Raw genomic sequence first — 18,820 nt, 5'->3', positions numbered from 1 at the left:
ACATTTTCCTGTGGAGTCAGAAAAGTTAAAATCACAGGTCATGCCATAATGAGGGCTTTTTGACAAGAAACATATTAACTGCGTGCCTATTTGTGCCTCATACACAAACGTGTGCCTTGATGGCTTGCCTTCTGAGTATAATTTGACTGCATATGACACCTTCTCTCACTATAATTTTCCGGTTTAGGGAGAGTAGGTTAATTCTGCATAAATTATATAGTGCAGTTGTGTGACGTTTCGTATGGGCGGTCTCTGGGAGTCTTGGCTACCCATTAATGCAAGCTGCGAGACCAGTAGGCGAAAGTCTGTTCGCATCACACAACCTCATCTAATTCTAACGGAAATCCCCCATAACATTTTGCTTCGCAAATCTACAAGTGCCGACTAAGGGTTGGTGAGTGAACATAGGCTATATTTTGTTACATTTAAGACCTTTATTATGCACTTACTGTATTATATCAGTAGTTTTCGAAGTAAATAAATATGCTGCAGTGACTAAATACGCCACTACAACATCGACACAAACCAACGATATTTGTTGCTGTACGCCTTTTTTGTTTAATTTTCTGTTAATCGAAAAGTGTGATGGATCATTTCACCATTGGTTTGGCTCAACTGTGTAGCTCACTGACTGTTGCGAGGACTAGCTATACAAATAAGTTGATAGAAAACGAATATTTGTTATTGATATATCAACGCGCAGTCTTTTTTGGGGGCATGTGAACTAACTAGCCTGCACAAGCTTCTTGTAGGCCTTCGTTCTGTTTCACGTAGGCTAATCCGCTAGGATTTGTTGAATGTCAACATAGCATTTAAAAAATGCTTTCAGAACGGGAAATAGGCTACAGTATTTTACCAGGTGTCTGGTTAACCTTGTGCTGCAGAACAAAATCAGCAGGTAGCACAAATCTGCACTGTAGTTGTCATCATAACACGAATGTGGGCAATAGTCCAAGGAGAGGTCATTCTGTAATACACACTGCCAAACGCGGCAATGTTTTGTAGAAGAGGAACAATTTTGTGTAGCCTACAGTGCAGTTCATATAGAATGGTTGTTTTATGTAAAGACATGTGTTTTTGGTCACACCTTGCTGTCTACTCAAATAATGAAGGTCAGTCGAAGTGAACATTAGGCCACAGCTGTACTTCAACAGTCCTTACAGACATGGAATAGGTTTTGTATATTGACAAAGTTCATTTATCTTATCGAATTAAGGATAGAATGATGACTTCTTGCTCTTGGAAAGTCAATGACCTCGTTTAACACCAATCACGTGGGCTGTCATGTATTCTCCGAAATAAAACACATTTGAATAGCCTATATTATATTTTATGTAATGAAACACATTAGGCTGAATGCATTGAAAAGTTAACACAATCAGCCAGAACATAAACCAGGTTGATTACTGCATTGATTTCATTGTTGGGAACAGTAGCCTATTCAGGGATCTTGGTAAATAATTTGACCGTAGTTTCTGTTGCTTCCAACATACGTTAGGCTACTACATGGTTCAGCCGTTGTTTACAAACATTTAACAGCACATAATTTTTTTGCTCGGTGCTGATATTGACATAGGGCTTGAATAGCCCTGTTATGTTCCACTGTTGGCGAATATTCGAGCGCTATTGCGCCGCGACCTTTCCCCTAGTTTTCGGTGGCAGAGGCTGATCATGTGATCACGGGAACAACTGGGGGAAGGGAACGGGCTTGAGAAATGCGGTTGAATGGAAAGACCTGCGTTGTTATGCAGGTGCCAAAAACCTGTCGTAGAGACGACTTTTGGCCTATTTACTTTTAATCAAGAGTGTCCTTAAGAAATTGACTTAAAGGTACACGTCGTAAAGCTTTATCTTAGGACAATTGTGAATAATTGACGTATACAAGATTTTGTCTCGACAAGAATTTCGTCCTAGTTAAACGTGTGTTCTGATCATATTCATCATATATTCGACACAGCCAGGTGGACCCGTGTCAGAAAGGTGCTCTTGTAAGTCTGTTCCTCTTCGATCTGTTGACGCACATGCTATAGTAACTAACGGTCAGGGTCACTTGGAAGTTACCCACTCAAACCCTTTACTGCTAAGGTTATCTTGACCTAGAGCCAGTAATTTAGCAGGACGGTTGAAATTTGTGATGTAAATAGTCTCAGTTGCATTGAGTGAAGTAGCCGTATAATACCGGTAGCCTATTACTATTTTATGTTTCAACAGCGGAGTTAGCAGGGTGACCTTTACCATTACCTCCAAACCACTTCAGACTTGATTTTTGTCAAGTATTTTGTATTAGCCAATACATTTATTACACTGCCAAGCCTCGATTCACCAGTTTCTCTGACTCTAGTGACATTGGATTCAGTGAGAATTGTCACCAATGCTAAACTCAGACACTATCTGCTGAAGTGACAACTGGAGAAGAACAGTTTCAAGTTGTCATGGCTGCACCATGTGCAACCAGTCTGGATATGGATAGGTGTGTTTTAGTAGTCTAGTTGTCCTGGGTTCTTGGTCAAATTCAAAACAGTTTACCCTCTGTGTGCCTTTGGGAACTGTCCTGGTGTCCGTTTGCAGAAGAACTGCAGTTAATCGCTGTAGTTATAGGACGTATAGGTTCATGTCTGGCTATCAAAGAGGCCATTGTTAAGGTTCTGTGGTATGTTAGGACAAGAATTTAGAGTTGAAAAGACTGATCTTTGACCCAATACTTAAACCCATTAATTGTAATGATTATCGCATGCATTTACAGGCCAGTGACCTTATGACTGAGAATAAGGAACTGTGAAGTCTGTCCATTTTGATTGGTGGCAGACGACTCCAGTCTGAAGGATAATGAGATTAAACGCGTCTTAAGTAACTAGGTTTTCTCCAGGCAGGTGGAGGAGTAACAAGTTGTTTACTTTGATGACCCTGATCGTTTAGAGATATTCCACGGTATCACATGAAGAGCCCTGTACAATAACACGACCATAAAACAAAACCATAAAATCCTATCACTACACAATAGTTGAAGAGAAGGATGTAATAAACTATGATTCAACTGAATTGGCATGTTCACGCACTGCACACTTGGATGTTAGACACAGAAGTTCTTATTGACACACTTGGCATCGTGGGCGTTCTAGCCCATACCATTGTTTCTCAGACCAACCTTGTCAGAAAAAGTGTAATACTGTAAGGTCCTACACTACATGAACCACCATGTAACTTTCTAATACAATTGGGCATGTGGGTTGCCGTTCTTCAAGGAACGTCTATTCTTGAGACAATTTCCTGAGATCTGTTCGCTTACCTGTGGTTTCATACTCTTTGCTTGCTCTGCGAACCTTTTGAAGAATCTGGGCTTAGATGTTAAATTGATAAACCATTGAAATTTCTTGTAAATTGTCTGGAAGCAAGCAGATTAGTGTTGATTCTTTCATCTGAATGCATAGTGATCATAACGGATGTGAGATTATCAAGACTCCTGAGAAGTGAGAAAAAGAGCATCACATGGTGTTTGCCTCAATTCTTGTTTGCAGACAAGATTTGATCAGTAACAATCGCGATCAATGATCATGTTTACTTTAAAGGTAGGCTGTTCAATGTGTTACAGATAAAGCAGGGCATTTTTGATGCAAGGCACAGGCACCTCACAATCATAGTCTACTTAGTCCAGGCTTTTTTGTTTACGTTTCAAAGACACGGTTGCATCCCTCCCGCCTTCCTCCCACTAGTGACGCCGTACAGTAGCAGCCAACCATGGCAGAAGCTCACCAGGCGGTGGCCTTCCAGTTCACCGTCACCCCCGATGGGATCGATCTGCAGCTGTGTCACGAGGCCCTGAGGCAGATCTACCTCTCCGGACTCCACTCGTGGAAGAAGAGGTTCATCCGCTTCAAGGTGAGAAACGAGAAGGGCATGACCTGTGTGTAAACCATCAGAGAGGGACATTAGTTTGGTCGGGTGTTGAATGTGGGAGTGCTGATCTGTGGAACGGGGCAAAATATTTCCTTATTCTTTATGTTTGTCCTCAGGGTTTTCATAGCACACTGGCAACACACTCACCTCCACCTGTTCTTATGCAGCACCTCTGTTGATTTTTGATGACAATACAACATCACTCACCACATCCCTCTGGCTGTCTAGTTCAGTAGTTCCACCTTATCCTAAAATCTATCCAAGATTTCATACATTGAACCTGTGTTTCCTCCAAGTAGGACTCCAGCCCCTTTCATTATTAACACCGATATGTCCTTTCTTGTCAGAATGGGGTGATGACGGGTGTGTACCCAGGAAGTCCATCTGGGTTCTTGGTGGTGGTGGTGTCTTACATGTCCTCCACTAGATATGCCAGCACGGACCCCTCCCTGGGGCTGGTCACCAGACTGGGACACCACCTGTCCCTCAGGTAAGTCTTCACTCATGAGGGAAAACATGTCTGTGCGTCTCCATGGCTCCGGAAATGCAACTCCTTGAGTCCATCTCCGAACAAATATAATTACAAAGGTAAAAAAAAGAAATAGCTCCAGGTCATTTTCAATCCACTCATGATCAGATCAGATGATTTTTCTGAGGAAAGGAGAGGGATGTGTGCCAGTCAGGTTTCCTGTGTCTGACTTCAGAGCAGAGTCTGTGTCACATGCAGACAACACTACCCTATTACACTGTCATGTTTCAATGTTAAAAGCCTTCGCTATTCCCAGGTTTGAACAAACTCTTAACATTGGTTGAAATCTACATCAATGCTGTCAGTGTTTTACACCTGTTGTTTGGCTGTATAATTGAAAATCAAACATTGAACTAACTAAGACCGAAGAGGGCTGGATATGGTTAGTTGGAAGTCAGGACTCATACTTACCAGGGAATCTAGATGGCGCTACCCTAGATGCTGTGCTGAACCTTGGATTCCCATTAGAATTAGTTCCTTGAAGCCGTAAACCATTAAAGCAGGAAGGATCCATTTTGCTGATAAAGGAATGGCCTCAATCTGCCTGATACCCATAGGCTAAAGGTGACTCATTGTAAAGCTTGATTAATCATTCATAAACACCCATAAGGAACAGGTGTTGAAAAAGGAAGCTATAATCAATGATGCAACACTGCCGTCATTTCTCTGATGGTGTGCACTGTTAGCGAATCAGTCCCTACTATCAGTGAATGATTTATTAATTTAAGAGTTGGGATTTTAAGTTAATGAAAGGACTGAATGGTGGAATATGCTGATATTTGATTCTCTCTCTCTCTCTCTCTCTCTCTCTCTCTCTCTCTCTCTCTCTCTCTCTCTCTCTCTCTCTCTCTCTCTCTCTCTCTCTCTCTCTCTCTCTCTCTCTCTCCCCCCTGTCTGTATCTCTGTCTCTGTTTCCCTCCTTCTCCCTCCCCCCTGTCTGTCTCTCTCTCCCTCTCCCTCCCCCCTGTCTGTCTCTCTCTCTCTCTCTCTCTCTCTCTCTCTCTCTCTCTCTCTCTCTCTCCCTCCCCCCTGTCTCTCTCTCTCTCCCTCCCTCCCCCCTCCCCAGTCAGTACATGTCCACAGAGAGCCAGAGGATGGTGGGAGGTGTCCTGGTGGGCACAGGCCTGTGGGTGGGCATCATCTTTGTCATGAGGAACACCCTGAAGTGCCTGTTGTCCTGGCACGGCTGGATGCACGCCAGCCACGGCTCCATCAACTGGTCCACGCGCCTCTGGATGGTGAGCAGCTCAGGGCCAACATGTCACCACTTAGCGTTCATATCATAACCAGCTTTATTAACACTTTGGTAGAAATACTTGATCTTAAAAAAGCGAAACCTGTTTTGTCTGTGGGATTCTTAATATTGTCATCAATCCCATGTCTAATCCACCGACAAACCCAATGCCCTTACATTCAGAATGTGGGTTGTTTGGCGAAAGTCTCATTTTAGCCTCTATACCACCCTCTCTCTTTCTTGTTCACAGTTACTGGTGAAGGTGTTCTCTGGCAGGAAGCCAATGCTGTACAGTTTCCAGAACTCTCTTCCCCGGCTCCCAGTGCCCAGCATCCAGGACACCACCAGGAGGGTGAGAGTTCAGCCTTGTGATGTCACTGGCTTCTTCACTGGATGTCACACTCTGGTTTCTCCCTGTCCCCTCAGCTGCTTCAGAGGACTTCCTTTAAATAAATATTCAGTCAAGTCTGACGCATCTGCCTTCCCTATCTCAGACTTGCATGAAACAGATTGTTTCATGCTTTGGCCCAAACAAAGTCACCCTTGTGTTCAGCGTCATTAGATGTTGACCTATCTCCTCCAAGCCATAGTTGCACCCCCATGTTTGTTGTTGTCTGGCATCTGTCTAGGAATGCTTTCTGTTTTGTGACTACCTCCTGTTTCTAACTTGACGTAATAAGGAGAACGTGGACTGTGTATTTGCAGTACTTGGAGTCCGCACGTCCTCTCATGGATGATGGCCAGTTTGAGAGGATGAAGGGCCTGGCCGAGGACTTTGAGAAGAACCTGGGCCCCAGACTGCAGTGGTACCTCAAGCTCAAGTCCTGGTGGGCCTCCAACTATGTGAGTCAGAAGGGAGACCCACATTATTTATTATAAATCGGCGTGTCGATGAATGAATGAATGAATGATGAATGTCACTGCTTGTGGTACTTTGTATGTGTTGACCAGTAAGGTGAAGCGTTCTGCACTTTGTCTCTTTTTATCACTCCATCTCTTTCTCACCCTCTCTCCATTTTTCTCTTTCTCTCACTCTCCCACCTCTTTCCCAGGTAAGTGATTGGTGGGAAGAGTACATCTACCTCCGCGGCCGAGGGCCCATTATGGTCAACAGCAACTACTATGCAATGGTGAGGCCTCCATCTATCTATACATTCTGATATTTATGATGCTATTTCTTAGTTCCCAGCTTCTTTGTGGAGTGGTTGTAGAGCCATGTCTATCGAAGGATATGACACTATAATGTTGTTTACACTCACCACCATTGAACCCATTTCTGCTGTGTGTCTCAGACTAGCTGGTAGACTCTGACCAGATCTGACCTCAGACCAGCTGGTAGACTTTGACCAGATCTGACCTCAGACTAGCTGGTAGACTGACCAGATCTGACCTCAGACCAACTGGTAGACTCTGACCAGATCTGACCTCAGACTAGCTGGTAGACTGACCAGATCTGACCTCAGACCAACTGGTAGAATCTGACCAGATCTGACCTCAGACTAGCTGGTAGACTGACCAGATCTGACCTCAGACCAATTGGTAGACTCTGACCAGATCTGAACTTAGACCAGCTGGTAGACTCTGACCAAGTCTCTCTCCTGTTCTAACTTCCTTAATCTTCAGGTTATTATTTCAACAAGCAAAGGAAGTTTCCATGGTCGTGATTGCTTGTAGACAGACATTTCTACCAAATGTATGTATTTTTACGCTCAGCCTTTTCCCCTGCCCCTTTGTTCCATACAGGACTTCCTGTATGTGTTCCCCACTAACCTCCAGGCAGCCAGGGCGGGCAACGCCATCCATGCCATTATGCTGTACAGGAGGAAGCTTGACAGGGCTCAGATCCAGCCTGTGAGTTGTCCTGACTTCCCTATCTCTAGATACCTCTAGATAATATTTGACTATAACCTGAATGAATATGTAGCACAGATCAGTTATTTATTTTTGCTCTTATCATTTCCGCCATCTTTTCAAGTTTTTTGATGAATTATCAAAGTGATAAAATGAGTCCTTTCATATCTCCTCTCCCGACTATTGCAAAGCATGTTGGCTAATACCCACCTTTATGTAGTCGGCATGGGCATCAGTCACGGTGTGTGCCATGCTTTTTCTGTAACTCTGTGGATGTGCTCAATAAGCCAGACAGACACCCCAGCCTCATTTGCCCTTCAAGTCCTGCATGACACTTGAATTTACTTCCTCCCACACACACACACACACGTGTATTTGTCTATACCTACATAAACACACAAATACATATGTAACCCCACACACACACACACACACACACTCACATATATACACTTGATAAACATTGTGTGTTCTGTTCTTACTGTTTTGCCTTGTCGCTGCCGGTCGCTGTATTAGATTTACTTGCTGGCCAACAAGGTTCCCCTGTGTTCCGCCCAATGGGAGCGAATGTTTAATACCTCCCGTGTCCCCGGCGTAGAGACAGGTAAGAGGAGGGCACCGCAATATCTCTGACTTCTCCACCTCTGACCCTCTGACGTCTCCACCATCACCCCCAGCAAACAGCCGCAGCAAACCCTGATCCCTGGCTTCAGTGACACCCAGCACAGCCCCTAAGCATCGCCCATTGGCTCCTTGGTGACTCTGTGTTGCACGTCTGGTCACAAAAGGGACGAATGCACCGCTTATCCACTTGTAAAAACTGGAAAAGCACTCGAGTTGAAAACGGGTTCTTTTGAAAGCATAAGCCCATTGCTTTGCACCAGAAAGCGTAGTAGACCTTTTGAATTATGAACGATTTATAGTTATGTGAGTGTAGCCAACCCTAGGGCTGTGCTTGTCTCACTAAGGCGGTGGGCCACCGGTTTCTGAACTGTCCTCTTCTCGCCTGGCCTCCCTCCACGCCCCCCCCCCCCCCCTCTCCGGTGTGCTCATCAACCTGATCATCGTCTCCTCATCCTCATCTTCCTCCCTCTAGGTGCCTGTCCTGCTCTCCCCCGGTGGTGGGCTAGTCAGTCAAGTCAGTCAGAGCATCATCCAGCGTAGCGAGCTGGTGTGTCATCTCTCCCTTGTCTTGTGTCTGACTCTCCCCCCCCTCCCCCCTCCCTCCTCCTTTTTTTGCTTTTCAGCTCATGCTCCTACACACTATCCCCATGTGCTCCTCCCAATACGAGCGTATGTTCAACAGCAGTCGCATCCCTGGTGTAGACACAGGTAGAGTCTTAGTGGTGTTTGCCTCCTCCCTCCCTCCCCTTCCTCTGCTCTGCTGTTACTGCTCATGAGTGCACTGCTGCACTGCATCTCTGGACCACGGATGAATTCATCCGACTTGCGTACAGTAATGCTCCTTGCATGCTAGGACATGACAGGTTAGCGGGGACTTGGTAGGTAGTGGAAGAACGTAGAGATAGCTGGATTGTGAGTTTGGTGCAAGACTGGTGATAAGTTCACTTTATTGATTCATATAGCCTATTATTACTAAATCAAATATTAGAAATAAGAAAAAATAAAGATGCATCTTTTAAGTTGCGCTATTAAACACATCAAGAAATAAAAACGTGTATTAGACGGACATTCCCTTGAATGTGAACCCTTAAAGGGTTTGAATGAATGTCCTTTAAAGGTCTTTCTAGATGACATTTATGTTTGGTTAATGATTGGTACCCTTTGTGGAGGGTTTCCCTGGAAGGTTTGTTTATGAGAGAGGAAGTACCCTTTGTGGAGGGTTTCCCTGGAAGGTTTGTTTATGAGAGAGGAAGGGCACTTATTTACCCACATTTAACACTATGAACCTTTGAAACAACAGAAAGACCACTATAAATCAATAAAATAATGTATTTTTAACTTGTTTTGTAAACGTACCCATTAACACATTATTTATTTACTAAAAAGACTTAAGTGTACCTGTGGGATGTGCAGTAGGTTCTCGATGCATAAGCCTAAATAGTTTAGAGGTTTCTAGCGTCATCTGAGGTAAATTATAAAGAAGGGCTATCGTTGCTTAGTGTTTTACCATCCTTTTTATGGTAGGTTAGTTGTTAAAATGTAGATATGCTTAAAGGAAGTAGCTTCAAGAAAATCTGCCACTATCCAGCATGTATAGAATGAATGGACTGCTGTGGCATGAACTAACCTTCTGGGTGCGTTTCTGTGACAACTTTGAAAACCGAACACACTGTGGTGGTTTCTTAACATCTCTGGATGAAATTGAACACGTTCACAGGCTACTAGACCAATGCATTTGTCATATATTATGAATGTGTTCTTGTGGTCGATGACTGAAGCATGTGAGCATTGTTTGACAAACAAGCGTTTCCCTTCAATAGAATTGTGAGGTCATGTGGAATGTAAATATTCAGCTGAAAAGAAGGTTTTGATGCAGTAGCCTCCATCTTGACTTCCCCAAGGCACTTATCCAGAGCATGTTCAGTCCACCTTTCCCCAACGGAGATGGAGTAAATGAAGATGCATGTACAGTAAGCAGATGTGACCTGGGGGCGAGGCGCTTGTAAGGAGCACTGCTCCAGGGACCTCCATCCCTAACATAGACCCCATTCCTCCATCCCCTTAACTCGGCAAACACTTGTTTGAATGCATCTCACACTCATCCCAAATCATATATATGGAGGAATAAGTGACATGTATTGGGATTATCATGTGTGTGCTCCTCAAACAACTGTTTGCATTTCCAACTGTCTTACCCCATCAAATCCCCCCCCCCCCCCCCCTGCCTCCCCCCCCTCTGCCTACCCCATATCCACCTGCTGTAGACTGTCGTCCCCAATCAGCTAGTAGAACACTTCGTTTTTTCTTACTCAAATTGAACTTTTTTCAGTCTACGTTCATTTGAGTAAGAAAGCCATTTCTCCTTGTCTACATTGTGTCCCTCACTGTCCAGCTCTTTTAAATGATGCTCTGGTATTTTACTCCTTTGATATTGGTTTGAAGTTATGTGAAATTTGACTTCCTGCTTTTACGGCCCACTTTGATCTCAGTGGTATCGCACTTTAAGATAATCTTTTCGTCTTCAACAATGGCATTGTTTGTGTTCGAAGGTAGTTCCTGAGATTTTTTGTGTGTGTGTACCTATCCTTGCTTGTCTCCTCTCGCTCTCTTGCTCTCTTTCTCCCCTCTCTTGGTCTCTCTCTCCTCTTGGTCTCTCGCTATCTCTCTCCTCTTTGTCTCTCTCCTCTTGGTCTCTCTCCTCTTGGTCTCTCTCCCAGACACCATCCAACACATGAACGAGAGCAAGCACATTGCCGTGTTCCACAAGGGCCGCTTCTTCAAGGTGTGGATGTTCTACGACGGTCGCCTTCTGTTGCCCCGAGAGATTGAACAGCAGATGGAGAGGATCCTGGCTGACCAGTCTGAGCCTCAGTCTGGAGAGGAGCACCTGGCTGCCCTCACTGCTGGGGAGAGGTGTGTGTGTGTGTGCCTGACAGCATACAACGGGGACAGGAAAGGCCCGTGCTCGACACAGGTTACTGATCGGTTTAGGCCCTGTTTTGTTGACTTGTCGACGGACAGAAGTCGACACCGACTAAAGTATTTAGTGCTAGATCATTCTAATTGTTTAATCACCGAAATTAAACCGAGATTAAGGCAAGTCCTAGGTTTAAAATATGTCTTAATTTCTGTGTGGATTCATAGTCCTACACCTGAGCATATGACACGCATAGCTCATTAGGATCTATCTGTACATACTTGTTCCGCTATTCTTTGAACTTTTACCCCCTTGCCTTCCAGGACACCATGGGCCAATGCCCGTGACACATACTTCAGCCGTGGGAAGAACAAGCAGTCCCTTGATGCCATAGAGAAGGCCGCCTTCTTCGTAACCCTGGACGACACGGACCAGCGATACGACACGGAGAACCCGGTCACGTCGCTGACCAGCTACGCCAAATCCCTCCTCCACGGGAAATGCTATGACAGGTACAAAAAGTAGATCCTGACATATCTAAAGACAGCATCTTGAATACAATACTGCATTTATACGACCTCACTCTCCCAAGTGAATGGTGAAATAGGTGAAGGCAACGAGACGTTTACTGGTTGATCTTGTGTGTCGTCCTCCAGGTGGTTCGATAAGTCCTTCAACCTCATCATCTTCAAGAACGGCAGCATGGGCCTGAACGCTGAGCACGCCTGGGCCGACGCACCAATCATCGGCCACCTCTGGGAGGTGCGTCTTAGAGCGGGGCGTCTCGGAGCGAGACATCCTGTGATGGTTTCCTCATCCTAGTCTTGTCATGATTAGAGGCCTGGCGTGACCCTGCGCTGTGTGTTTTGCAGCACGTGCTCTCCATGGATCCTGTCAAGCTGGGCTACACTGAGGAGGGCCACTGCAAAGGAGAGCCGCACCCCAACCTGCCCGGGCCCCAGAGGCTGCTGTGGGACATCCCTACAGAGGTGAGGCGCTGCAGGCTCCCGCCACGGCTCAGCTGTGTGTGTGGAGTTGGTATGTAGGCAGACAAGCTGTGCTTACTGTTTGAAATCCCAATCTACATGCTGCAACCTGCTACTTTTAAATACAAGTCGGATGTTAAAGGTAATAATGCTAACTAATACTAATACTAACTTCAATACTGGGGTAATTTCAGTGGTTTTAATTTAGACTATCCTGTATCTGCTACTGGGTTGTTCCTTGGATTCTGCTACCCCCTGCTGGTAACTTTAATGATAATGACAATAAATATTAGGTGGCTGCGCACTTTAACCCTTGTGTTATCTTCGGGTCATGGTGACCCTTCAGTCATTGTGACCCTCCCACGTGTTGCGACAGGTTTACCTCATACAAAAATAAAGTGAAGCATTTTCTTTTAACCGTCGGTCTGTCTCACACCCCCCACAGCGCAAAGGTTAAAAGAAAATGTTTTATATTTGTTTTTGTATTGGGTAAAGTTGTCGCAGCACAACGATGGGTCGTTGTGAACCTTCAGGTCATTGTGACCCGAAGGCAGCACAAGGGGTAAATAAGCTTACAAATATCAGATACACCAACAGTGTGTGTGTGTGTGTGTGTGTGTGTGTGTCCTCAGTGCCAGGATGTTATCCAGAGCTCTCTGAAGGTGGCCATGGTCCTGGCTGATGACGTGGACTCTCATATCTACCCCTTCACCATCTTTGGCAAAGGCCTGATCAAGAAGTGCCGAACCAGCCCTGACGCCTTCATCCAGATCGCCCTGCAACTGGCTCACTACAGGGTACGACCCTGAGCCTCTGAATCCACTCTCACACACACACACGCATGGGCTGTCTAGATGCATTTATAGGTGATGTTACTCTGTGTGATCAGCTGAAGTGTGTGTTTGTGTGTGTTTCCAGGACAAGGGGAAGTTCTGTCTGACCTACGAAGCGTCCATGACGCGTCTGTTCAGAGAGGGGCGTACGGAGACTGTACGCTCCTGTACCATGGAGACCTGCGCCTTCGTACGCGCCATGATGGGGGATGAGAAGGTAGGTCTCCAACACTGAAGTGGGCTGTGATCATCTGGAGACCAACTGCCTGTCCACCATCTCTGTCACAGCCTCAGTAAACTGCCTGCTCCACCATCTCTCTCACAGCCTCAGTAAACTGCGTCTCTCTCTCTCCCTCTAAATCCTCGTGTCTCAGAGAGAGGAGCGGTTGCGTCTCCTGAAGGTGGCGGCAGAGAAGCACCAGAACATGTACCGTCTGGCCATGACGGGGCAGGGCATCGACCGCCACCTTTTCTGCCTCTACGTGGTGTCCAAGTACCTGGGCGTGGACTCGCCTTTCCTCAAGGAGGTACGGACTGCCTTTTTGTAATTCAAAACACTGAGTTTGGCTAGTTACGGTTGGTATTTACATAGTTGAGTACCCACTGTTAACAGTTAGGTAGGTCGTTTTAGTAGGTATTTATGTGGGAACTATAGGAACTGCTGTACTTGGTGCACTGACATACTCAGTGACCTGTGCTAATCTAGTAATCATAGTTGAAGTCTTTATCTTGACCACAAACTGGGATCGGCACACAAACATGCAACTTTATTTACTGACAAACCCACCAGGTTGTTCTTGGTATGTTTTGGTGTCTTATTGTGTGTGTGTGTGTGTGTGTGTGTGTGTGAAGGTACTGTCTGAGCCCTGGAGACTGTCTACAAGTCAGACGCCCCTCCAGCAGGTAGCTCTGTTTGACCTGGCCAGACACCCGGAATACGTGACTGCAGGAGGGGGCTTTGGCCCGGTGAGTTCCCCCTCCAACTCACTCCTTCACCTCCAACACACTCCTTCACCTCCATCACACACCATCACCTCCATCACACACCTTCACCTCCATCACACACCTTCACCTCCATCACACACCATCACCTCCATCACACACCATCACCTCCAACACACACCATCACCTCCATCACACACCATCACCTCCATCACACACCATCACCTCCAACACACACCATCACCTCCATCACACACCATCACCTCCATCACACACCATCACCTCCATCACACACCATCACACACCATCACCTCCATCACACACCATCACCTCCATCACACACCATCACCTCCAACACACACCATCACCTCCATCACACACCATCACCTCCATCACACACCATCACACACCATCACACACCTTCACCTCCATCACACACCTTCACCTCCATCACACACCATCACACACCATCACCTCCATCACCTCCATCACACACCTTCACCTCCATCACACACCATCACACACCTTCACCTCCATCACACACCATCACCTCCATCATACACCTTCACCTCCATCACCTCCATCACACACCATCACCTCCATCACACATCTCAGCATTACTCCACTCTGGAAGGTGTGATCTGACAAATGTTGTGGTGTGTGTGTCCTCCAGGTGGCAGATGATGGTTATGGGGTGTCCTACATCATCCTTGGAGAAGAACTCATCAACTTCCACATCTCTAGCAAACACTCAAGCCCAGAAACTGTAAGCAGACTCTTTCTTTAGTTTTTTTTTTTATGTACAAATCTCTTGCTTTCTCTCTGTCATCCACACAATGTTGCGTTTTTTAATTCTCTTTCCCTCTCTTCCTCTCTCTCTCTCTCTCTCTAGGACTCTCTCCGTTTTGGAGGGACCATCAAACAGGCCATGATGGACATCCTGGATCTCTTTCAGCTTGACAAGAAAGCCATCAAGTGACCTTCCTTTGCCCCTCCCCCCTCCCACTCTCGTTTGCCATCAGAAGGAGACAAATAAACGAAACCTCTCAGCGCAAAGGCATGACGACCCCTCCCGGATCGTGTACAGGCGTCAAGTTTTTAGTTTGTTAGTGGATTAAATTGTTAAATGAAAACGCAGTTTAGGCGGAAGAAACTGACACATTGTAAAAAGAAAATGGCCGTTTATGTCACATTGTTTTGTTGATGTTTTATTCTCGTGAAGTGTGTGCGTTTTGTTTTGGCGGGTGGTACGAAGTAGCATTAGTGCACAGATCAAATGTTTATCTGCAGGCCTGAACACACTCACCTGTGCCTTGCGTACCTACTAGTATGAGGAGGGGCGGAGGGATGAAGTTTTGTGGGAAGGACGTCTCCATTTTAATTCACTCACTCAGTCAGATGAACTGAAGCCCCAACCCAAGAGGGGGAAAGAAAGAAATGTGACCACTTTAACATGGCTGTGCTTGTCGTTGGGATTTCAGTTCCTTGTGCTGAGTGTTTGAGTTGGGATGGACTCTAAGATCCCACCACGTAAGCTGGTTTTAGAACTGAGGCTCTCCGTAGGCCCGGTCTAAGGACTGCTATTCCTTCTTTCAGCTGCTATGCTTTAGTGATGAGAAGGCAACAATGTTTTTTTGTGTTTCTGTTGTCGTTTCCATACTCAGGATTTTGTTAGTTTTTTTTTTTTTTTTTTTGCCAAGTTTTAGAGTTCCAACAGGCGCTTCAGCAATGTACTGTACCTGGACTGCACTTACGGTAGGGGGTGCACTATATGACACCACACTGCGTGGCACCAGTTCTGCTAACATGACTAGATGGCCTTGCTCTGGCCGAACAATGTCGAGAGGAGATTGTTTCCAGGGAGTGTGACTTGCAGAAGAGGCTGAGTTTCACTGGTATTCAGGACTGCCAAAGGCGACTCCTCTCCAAGGATCAATATATGATCTATTGATCCTAGCTCCTCTCCTGGAAGCTTGTTCCTGTGTTGTTGGGTTGAGGGACGGTCACTGCACTTTTAGTTAGGCTGAGTTTCCCCCCATGACTGCTCCTTCTTCAGCTCAAACCTAACCAGTTGCCTTGGTAACCTTTCGCATGTTTTCAGATCACAAAGGATCTGTTTGGCGTCTCAATATATCTGCCTGTAAAGGGACTTTTCTCCCACCTGTGACCAGTCACGATGGCAACTATCATTACTGTCGATGACCAACTGACTGCATTGTAGAGTTATTGCATATTTTGATATGAGACGCATTATTTTGTACAAAATTCTCCGGTCTTCTCAGCATAGACTTGCGGGGTTAGAAAATGTGTAACCTTTTTAGATACAGTCACCGAACATAACTGAAATAGTCAACCCGGAACCAGGATACGGATAGGGTTAGGGCAAGACGATACACAACTTGGTAGAATTGTCGTTTGTGTGGATGTGTCAGTACAGAATTGTATTTATTTTTTCATATTTTATCCATTCTGGAGGACAAACCGATTTGGTTCCTTGTAAGGAACCATATCCTAAAAAACTTTGCTGACATGAGAAGTGACATGGACAAAATGTGTGATTTTAAAGATTCCTTTTTTTGACTTGAACATGTTGATTGCAGACTTCATCAATGACTGTCTGTTTTAGTTTGTTTGACTTTTAACCAGTATCCCTCTTGTTTACGCTGCTGCATGGTTTGGAAAGTGAAGCTGTACATGTTTGCCCATAAATTAACATTTAAAAGACTAGCAGCTGAAATACCAAAACAAGTTTTAACACAATAAAGTGAATGTCAACACTGAACAACCTTCCTGACAAAGTATTTTTTGTGTGAGTGCATGTATTAAGTATTTGTATTCCGAATGCTGGAAACAATTTTTTGAAATGCAGGGCCTTCATGGGCAGCAGCAGGTTAGTTTGCTGTGTGTGTTTGATAGAGGGTCAGTCACAGTCACAAATCGTTTAGAAAAAACGGTATGGTTTGCTTGTCTATGAAGCTACTTTTGTGTGCAAATACATTATAATGAATTACTCTGATGTTCCTCTAGGGGGGGCTGAAGGCTGTAAAATCTGAGGAGAGACTGACTGAAAACCATCAAGGAAGCAGCTGGGTGCCATGTCTGAGTCACAAGGGCTAATACCATGACCTGTGTATTCAGAAGCAAAGCACAGCTGTGTGTGTAATTAACCTAAAGATTCACAGAATCAAAGGTGTGCGAGAGTTCAGACCAACACTAAAATCAGACCACATAGTCAATGAAAGATTTTCTAAACCAATCTGGAATGAAGGGCACACAATGCAACATCCAGATGAGCACCAATGCAGCCTTCCTGGAGTCCTCATTCCTGATTGGTTTCTGCTAAAGGAGCACACACTTCGCCTGTCCAATCACGCTCGATACGAGGTCGCCTCGGTGACAGGCGACAGATTCTTTTCCCTCCATTCACTTCATACCTTAGCAAACTGGAAACTTCTTCAGGAGACAAGAAGATGATGAAATGGATCCTTCCTGTCTTGGCGATGAAGCCCTCCCAGTAGTAGCAGTGCCCGGTCCTGCAGCCCTTCCACACCAGCCGGCAGGTGGCTGGGTTTATGTGGGCCAGGCTGAGGGTGTATTAATAACCCCTGGCATAGCGATTTCAGCCTGGAGCCTGAATTAAACGGAAGACATTTAAAGCTATCGCGAGGTGACAGATTTCCCAGGAGGGCAGGGACAGGAAGTGATTACATGTGACAGGTTCCTTCCCTCTCCTCTTAATCACAGGTGTACACACACACACACACACACACACTTCACACACGCACACTACAATCACGCGCAAACACACACGTCCAGAGCTGTACACCCAGCCCCATGTCCCCCAGCTGGGGCTTCCGCTGGTGGACTAACGTTTCAAGGCTGCATTCCTGAAGTCTGCTCTCTCGCCCCTCATCAACTCTGGGAACCTGGACTTTGGAAACTAAGAAGAACAGGAACAAGAACTAAAACAGTCTCCTGTAAATCTTTAAAAGCTGATTTATATAAATGTAGCTCTACAGAGAAGCATTGTGGATACTCTCAGTACATGAAAGTGAATTTGAATAATGTCTGTACTTTTACAGGAAGAGGAAGACAACACACACACACGCACACATGCACAGATACACCATCAGGCATCCTTGGCCATCAACAAAGCACACCACAGACTCCAACTGGACTCTGGACAACTTGTATTTCTAATTGGCAAGCTGGAAAACCCATTCACTCAGTGCAGACACTGAAATCTAAAACCTTGACTTGCACTTTCTAAAAGTAGACTGTGGGAGATGCGCATGGCCTCTGCCTGTCACCAGTTTAATTCATCTACCACTCCGGTACACAACATCCTCAGAAAAATTAAGAGGGTCATCCAGTGTTGTCTGTGTGCTGGGCAGCTCCATACAGCCATTCTCCCCGAGAGAAGAGGCTGTCCTCGTTTTTACGGGGACCACCTCTTACAAAAATTTAGGAAATAATGAACATTGTGGTCATGAGTTGGTTATGTAGATTGGATATCAAAGTTGTTCATTCATGTCATTCTCAGTTCGGGCTTGGCAGGACAATCTGTTTTTCTGCACCGGCGAGTTACATAAGGTTCTGTTACACTTGAGTACATCGATTCAGGGAAAAGAAGACAGGAGAAAAGAGGAGAAGGGAAGAGAGAGAGATAGAGAGAGATAGAGAGACAGATAGAGAGAAGGGGGGGAGTGAGAGAGAAGGAGGGGGGTAACTGGACCACTGAGTGTGTCTTGTTTTCAAGATGACCTTTTTTCTACACTGAACCTCCTGGTTTTGATAGGACTCTGTAGAGACATGATATGGAGACAGAAAATCTCACAGAAAAGTGATTAGTCTGTGGAAGATTCCGGTTATTGTAAAGCTGTTGAATGATAGACTGTAGGTAAGAGGGGTCTATGGTCGGACCGCAGAAAAGTGTCCGTCTGTGGATGAGGGGGGCTGTAAGCAGAGAGGTTGAGAGGGGGGATTCGGTGGAGGTTTCCAGTGCCTGCT

At 45.5% G+C, this 18,820-nt stretch overlaps 1 protein-coding gene across 2 annotated transcripts; it reads left to right on the top strand.

Moving 5' to 3' along the window:
- Positions 1–278: 278 nt before the first annotated feature.
- cpt1ab (carnitine palmitoyltransferase 1Ab (liver)) lies at positions 279–16,595 on the top strand. 2 transcript variants are annotated; one of them, XM_067235541.1, is made up of 19 exons: positions 279–394; positions 3,711–3,876; positions 4,242–4,384; positions 5,490–5,661; positions 5,908–6,009; positions 6,363–6,500; positions 6,710–6,787; positions 7,401–7,508; positions 8,756–8,840; positions 10,850–11,045; positions 11,373–11,561; positions 11,706–11,811; positions 11,922–12,038; positions 12,668–12,832; positions 12,954–13,085; positions 13,243–13,395; positions 13,721–13,834; positions 14,484–14,576; positions 14,703–16,595. In XM_067235541.1, the coding sequence occupies exons 2-19, from the start codon at positions 3,736–3,738 to the stop codon at positions 14,787–14,789; spliced, it is 2,319 nt and encodes a 772-aa protein (XP_067091642.1). In that variant the 5' UTR covers positions 279–394; positions 3,711–3,735; the 3' UTR covers positions 14,790–16,595. The 2 variants fall into 2 exon arrangements, with proteins under 2 accessions (XP_067091642.1, XP_067091641.1); XM_067235540.1 differs by lacking the exon at positions 8,756–8,840 and adding an exon at positions 8,025–8,112.
- The last annotated feature ends 2,225 nt before the right edge of the window (positions 16,596–18,820 follow it).

Source organism: Osmerus mordax, chromosome 4 (genome assembly GCF_038355195.1).
Source record: "Osmerus mordax isolate fOsmMor3 chromosome 4, fOsmMor3.pri, whole genome shotgun sequence".
NCBI lineage: Eukaryota > Metazoa > Chordata > Actinopteri > Osmeriformes > Osmeridae > Osmerus > Osmerus mordax.
This window is presented reverse-complemented; position numbering and strand designations above follow the sequence as displayed.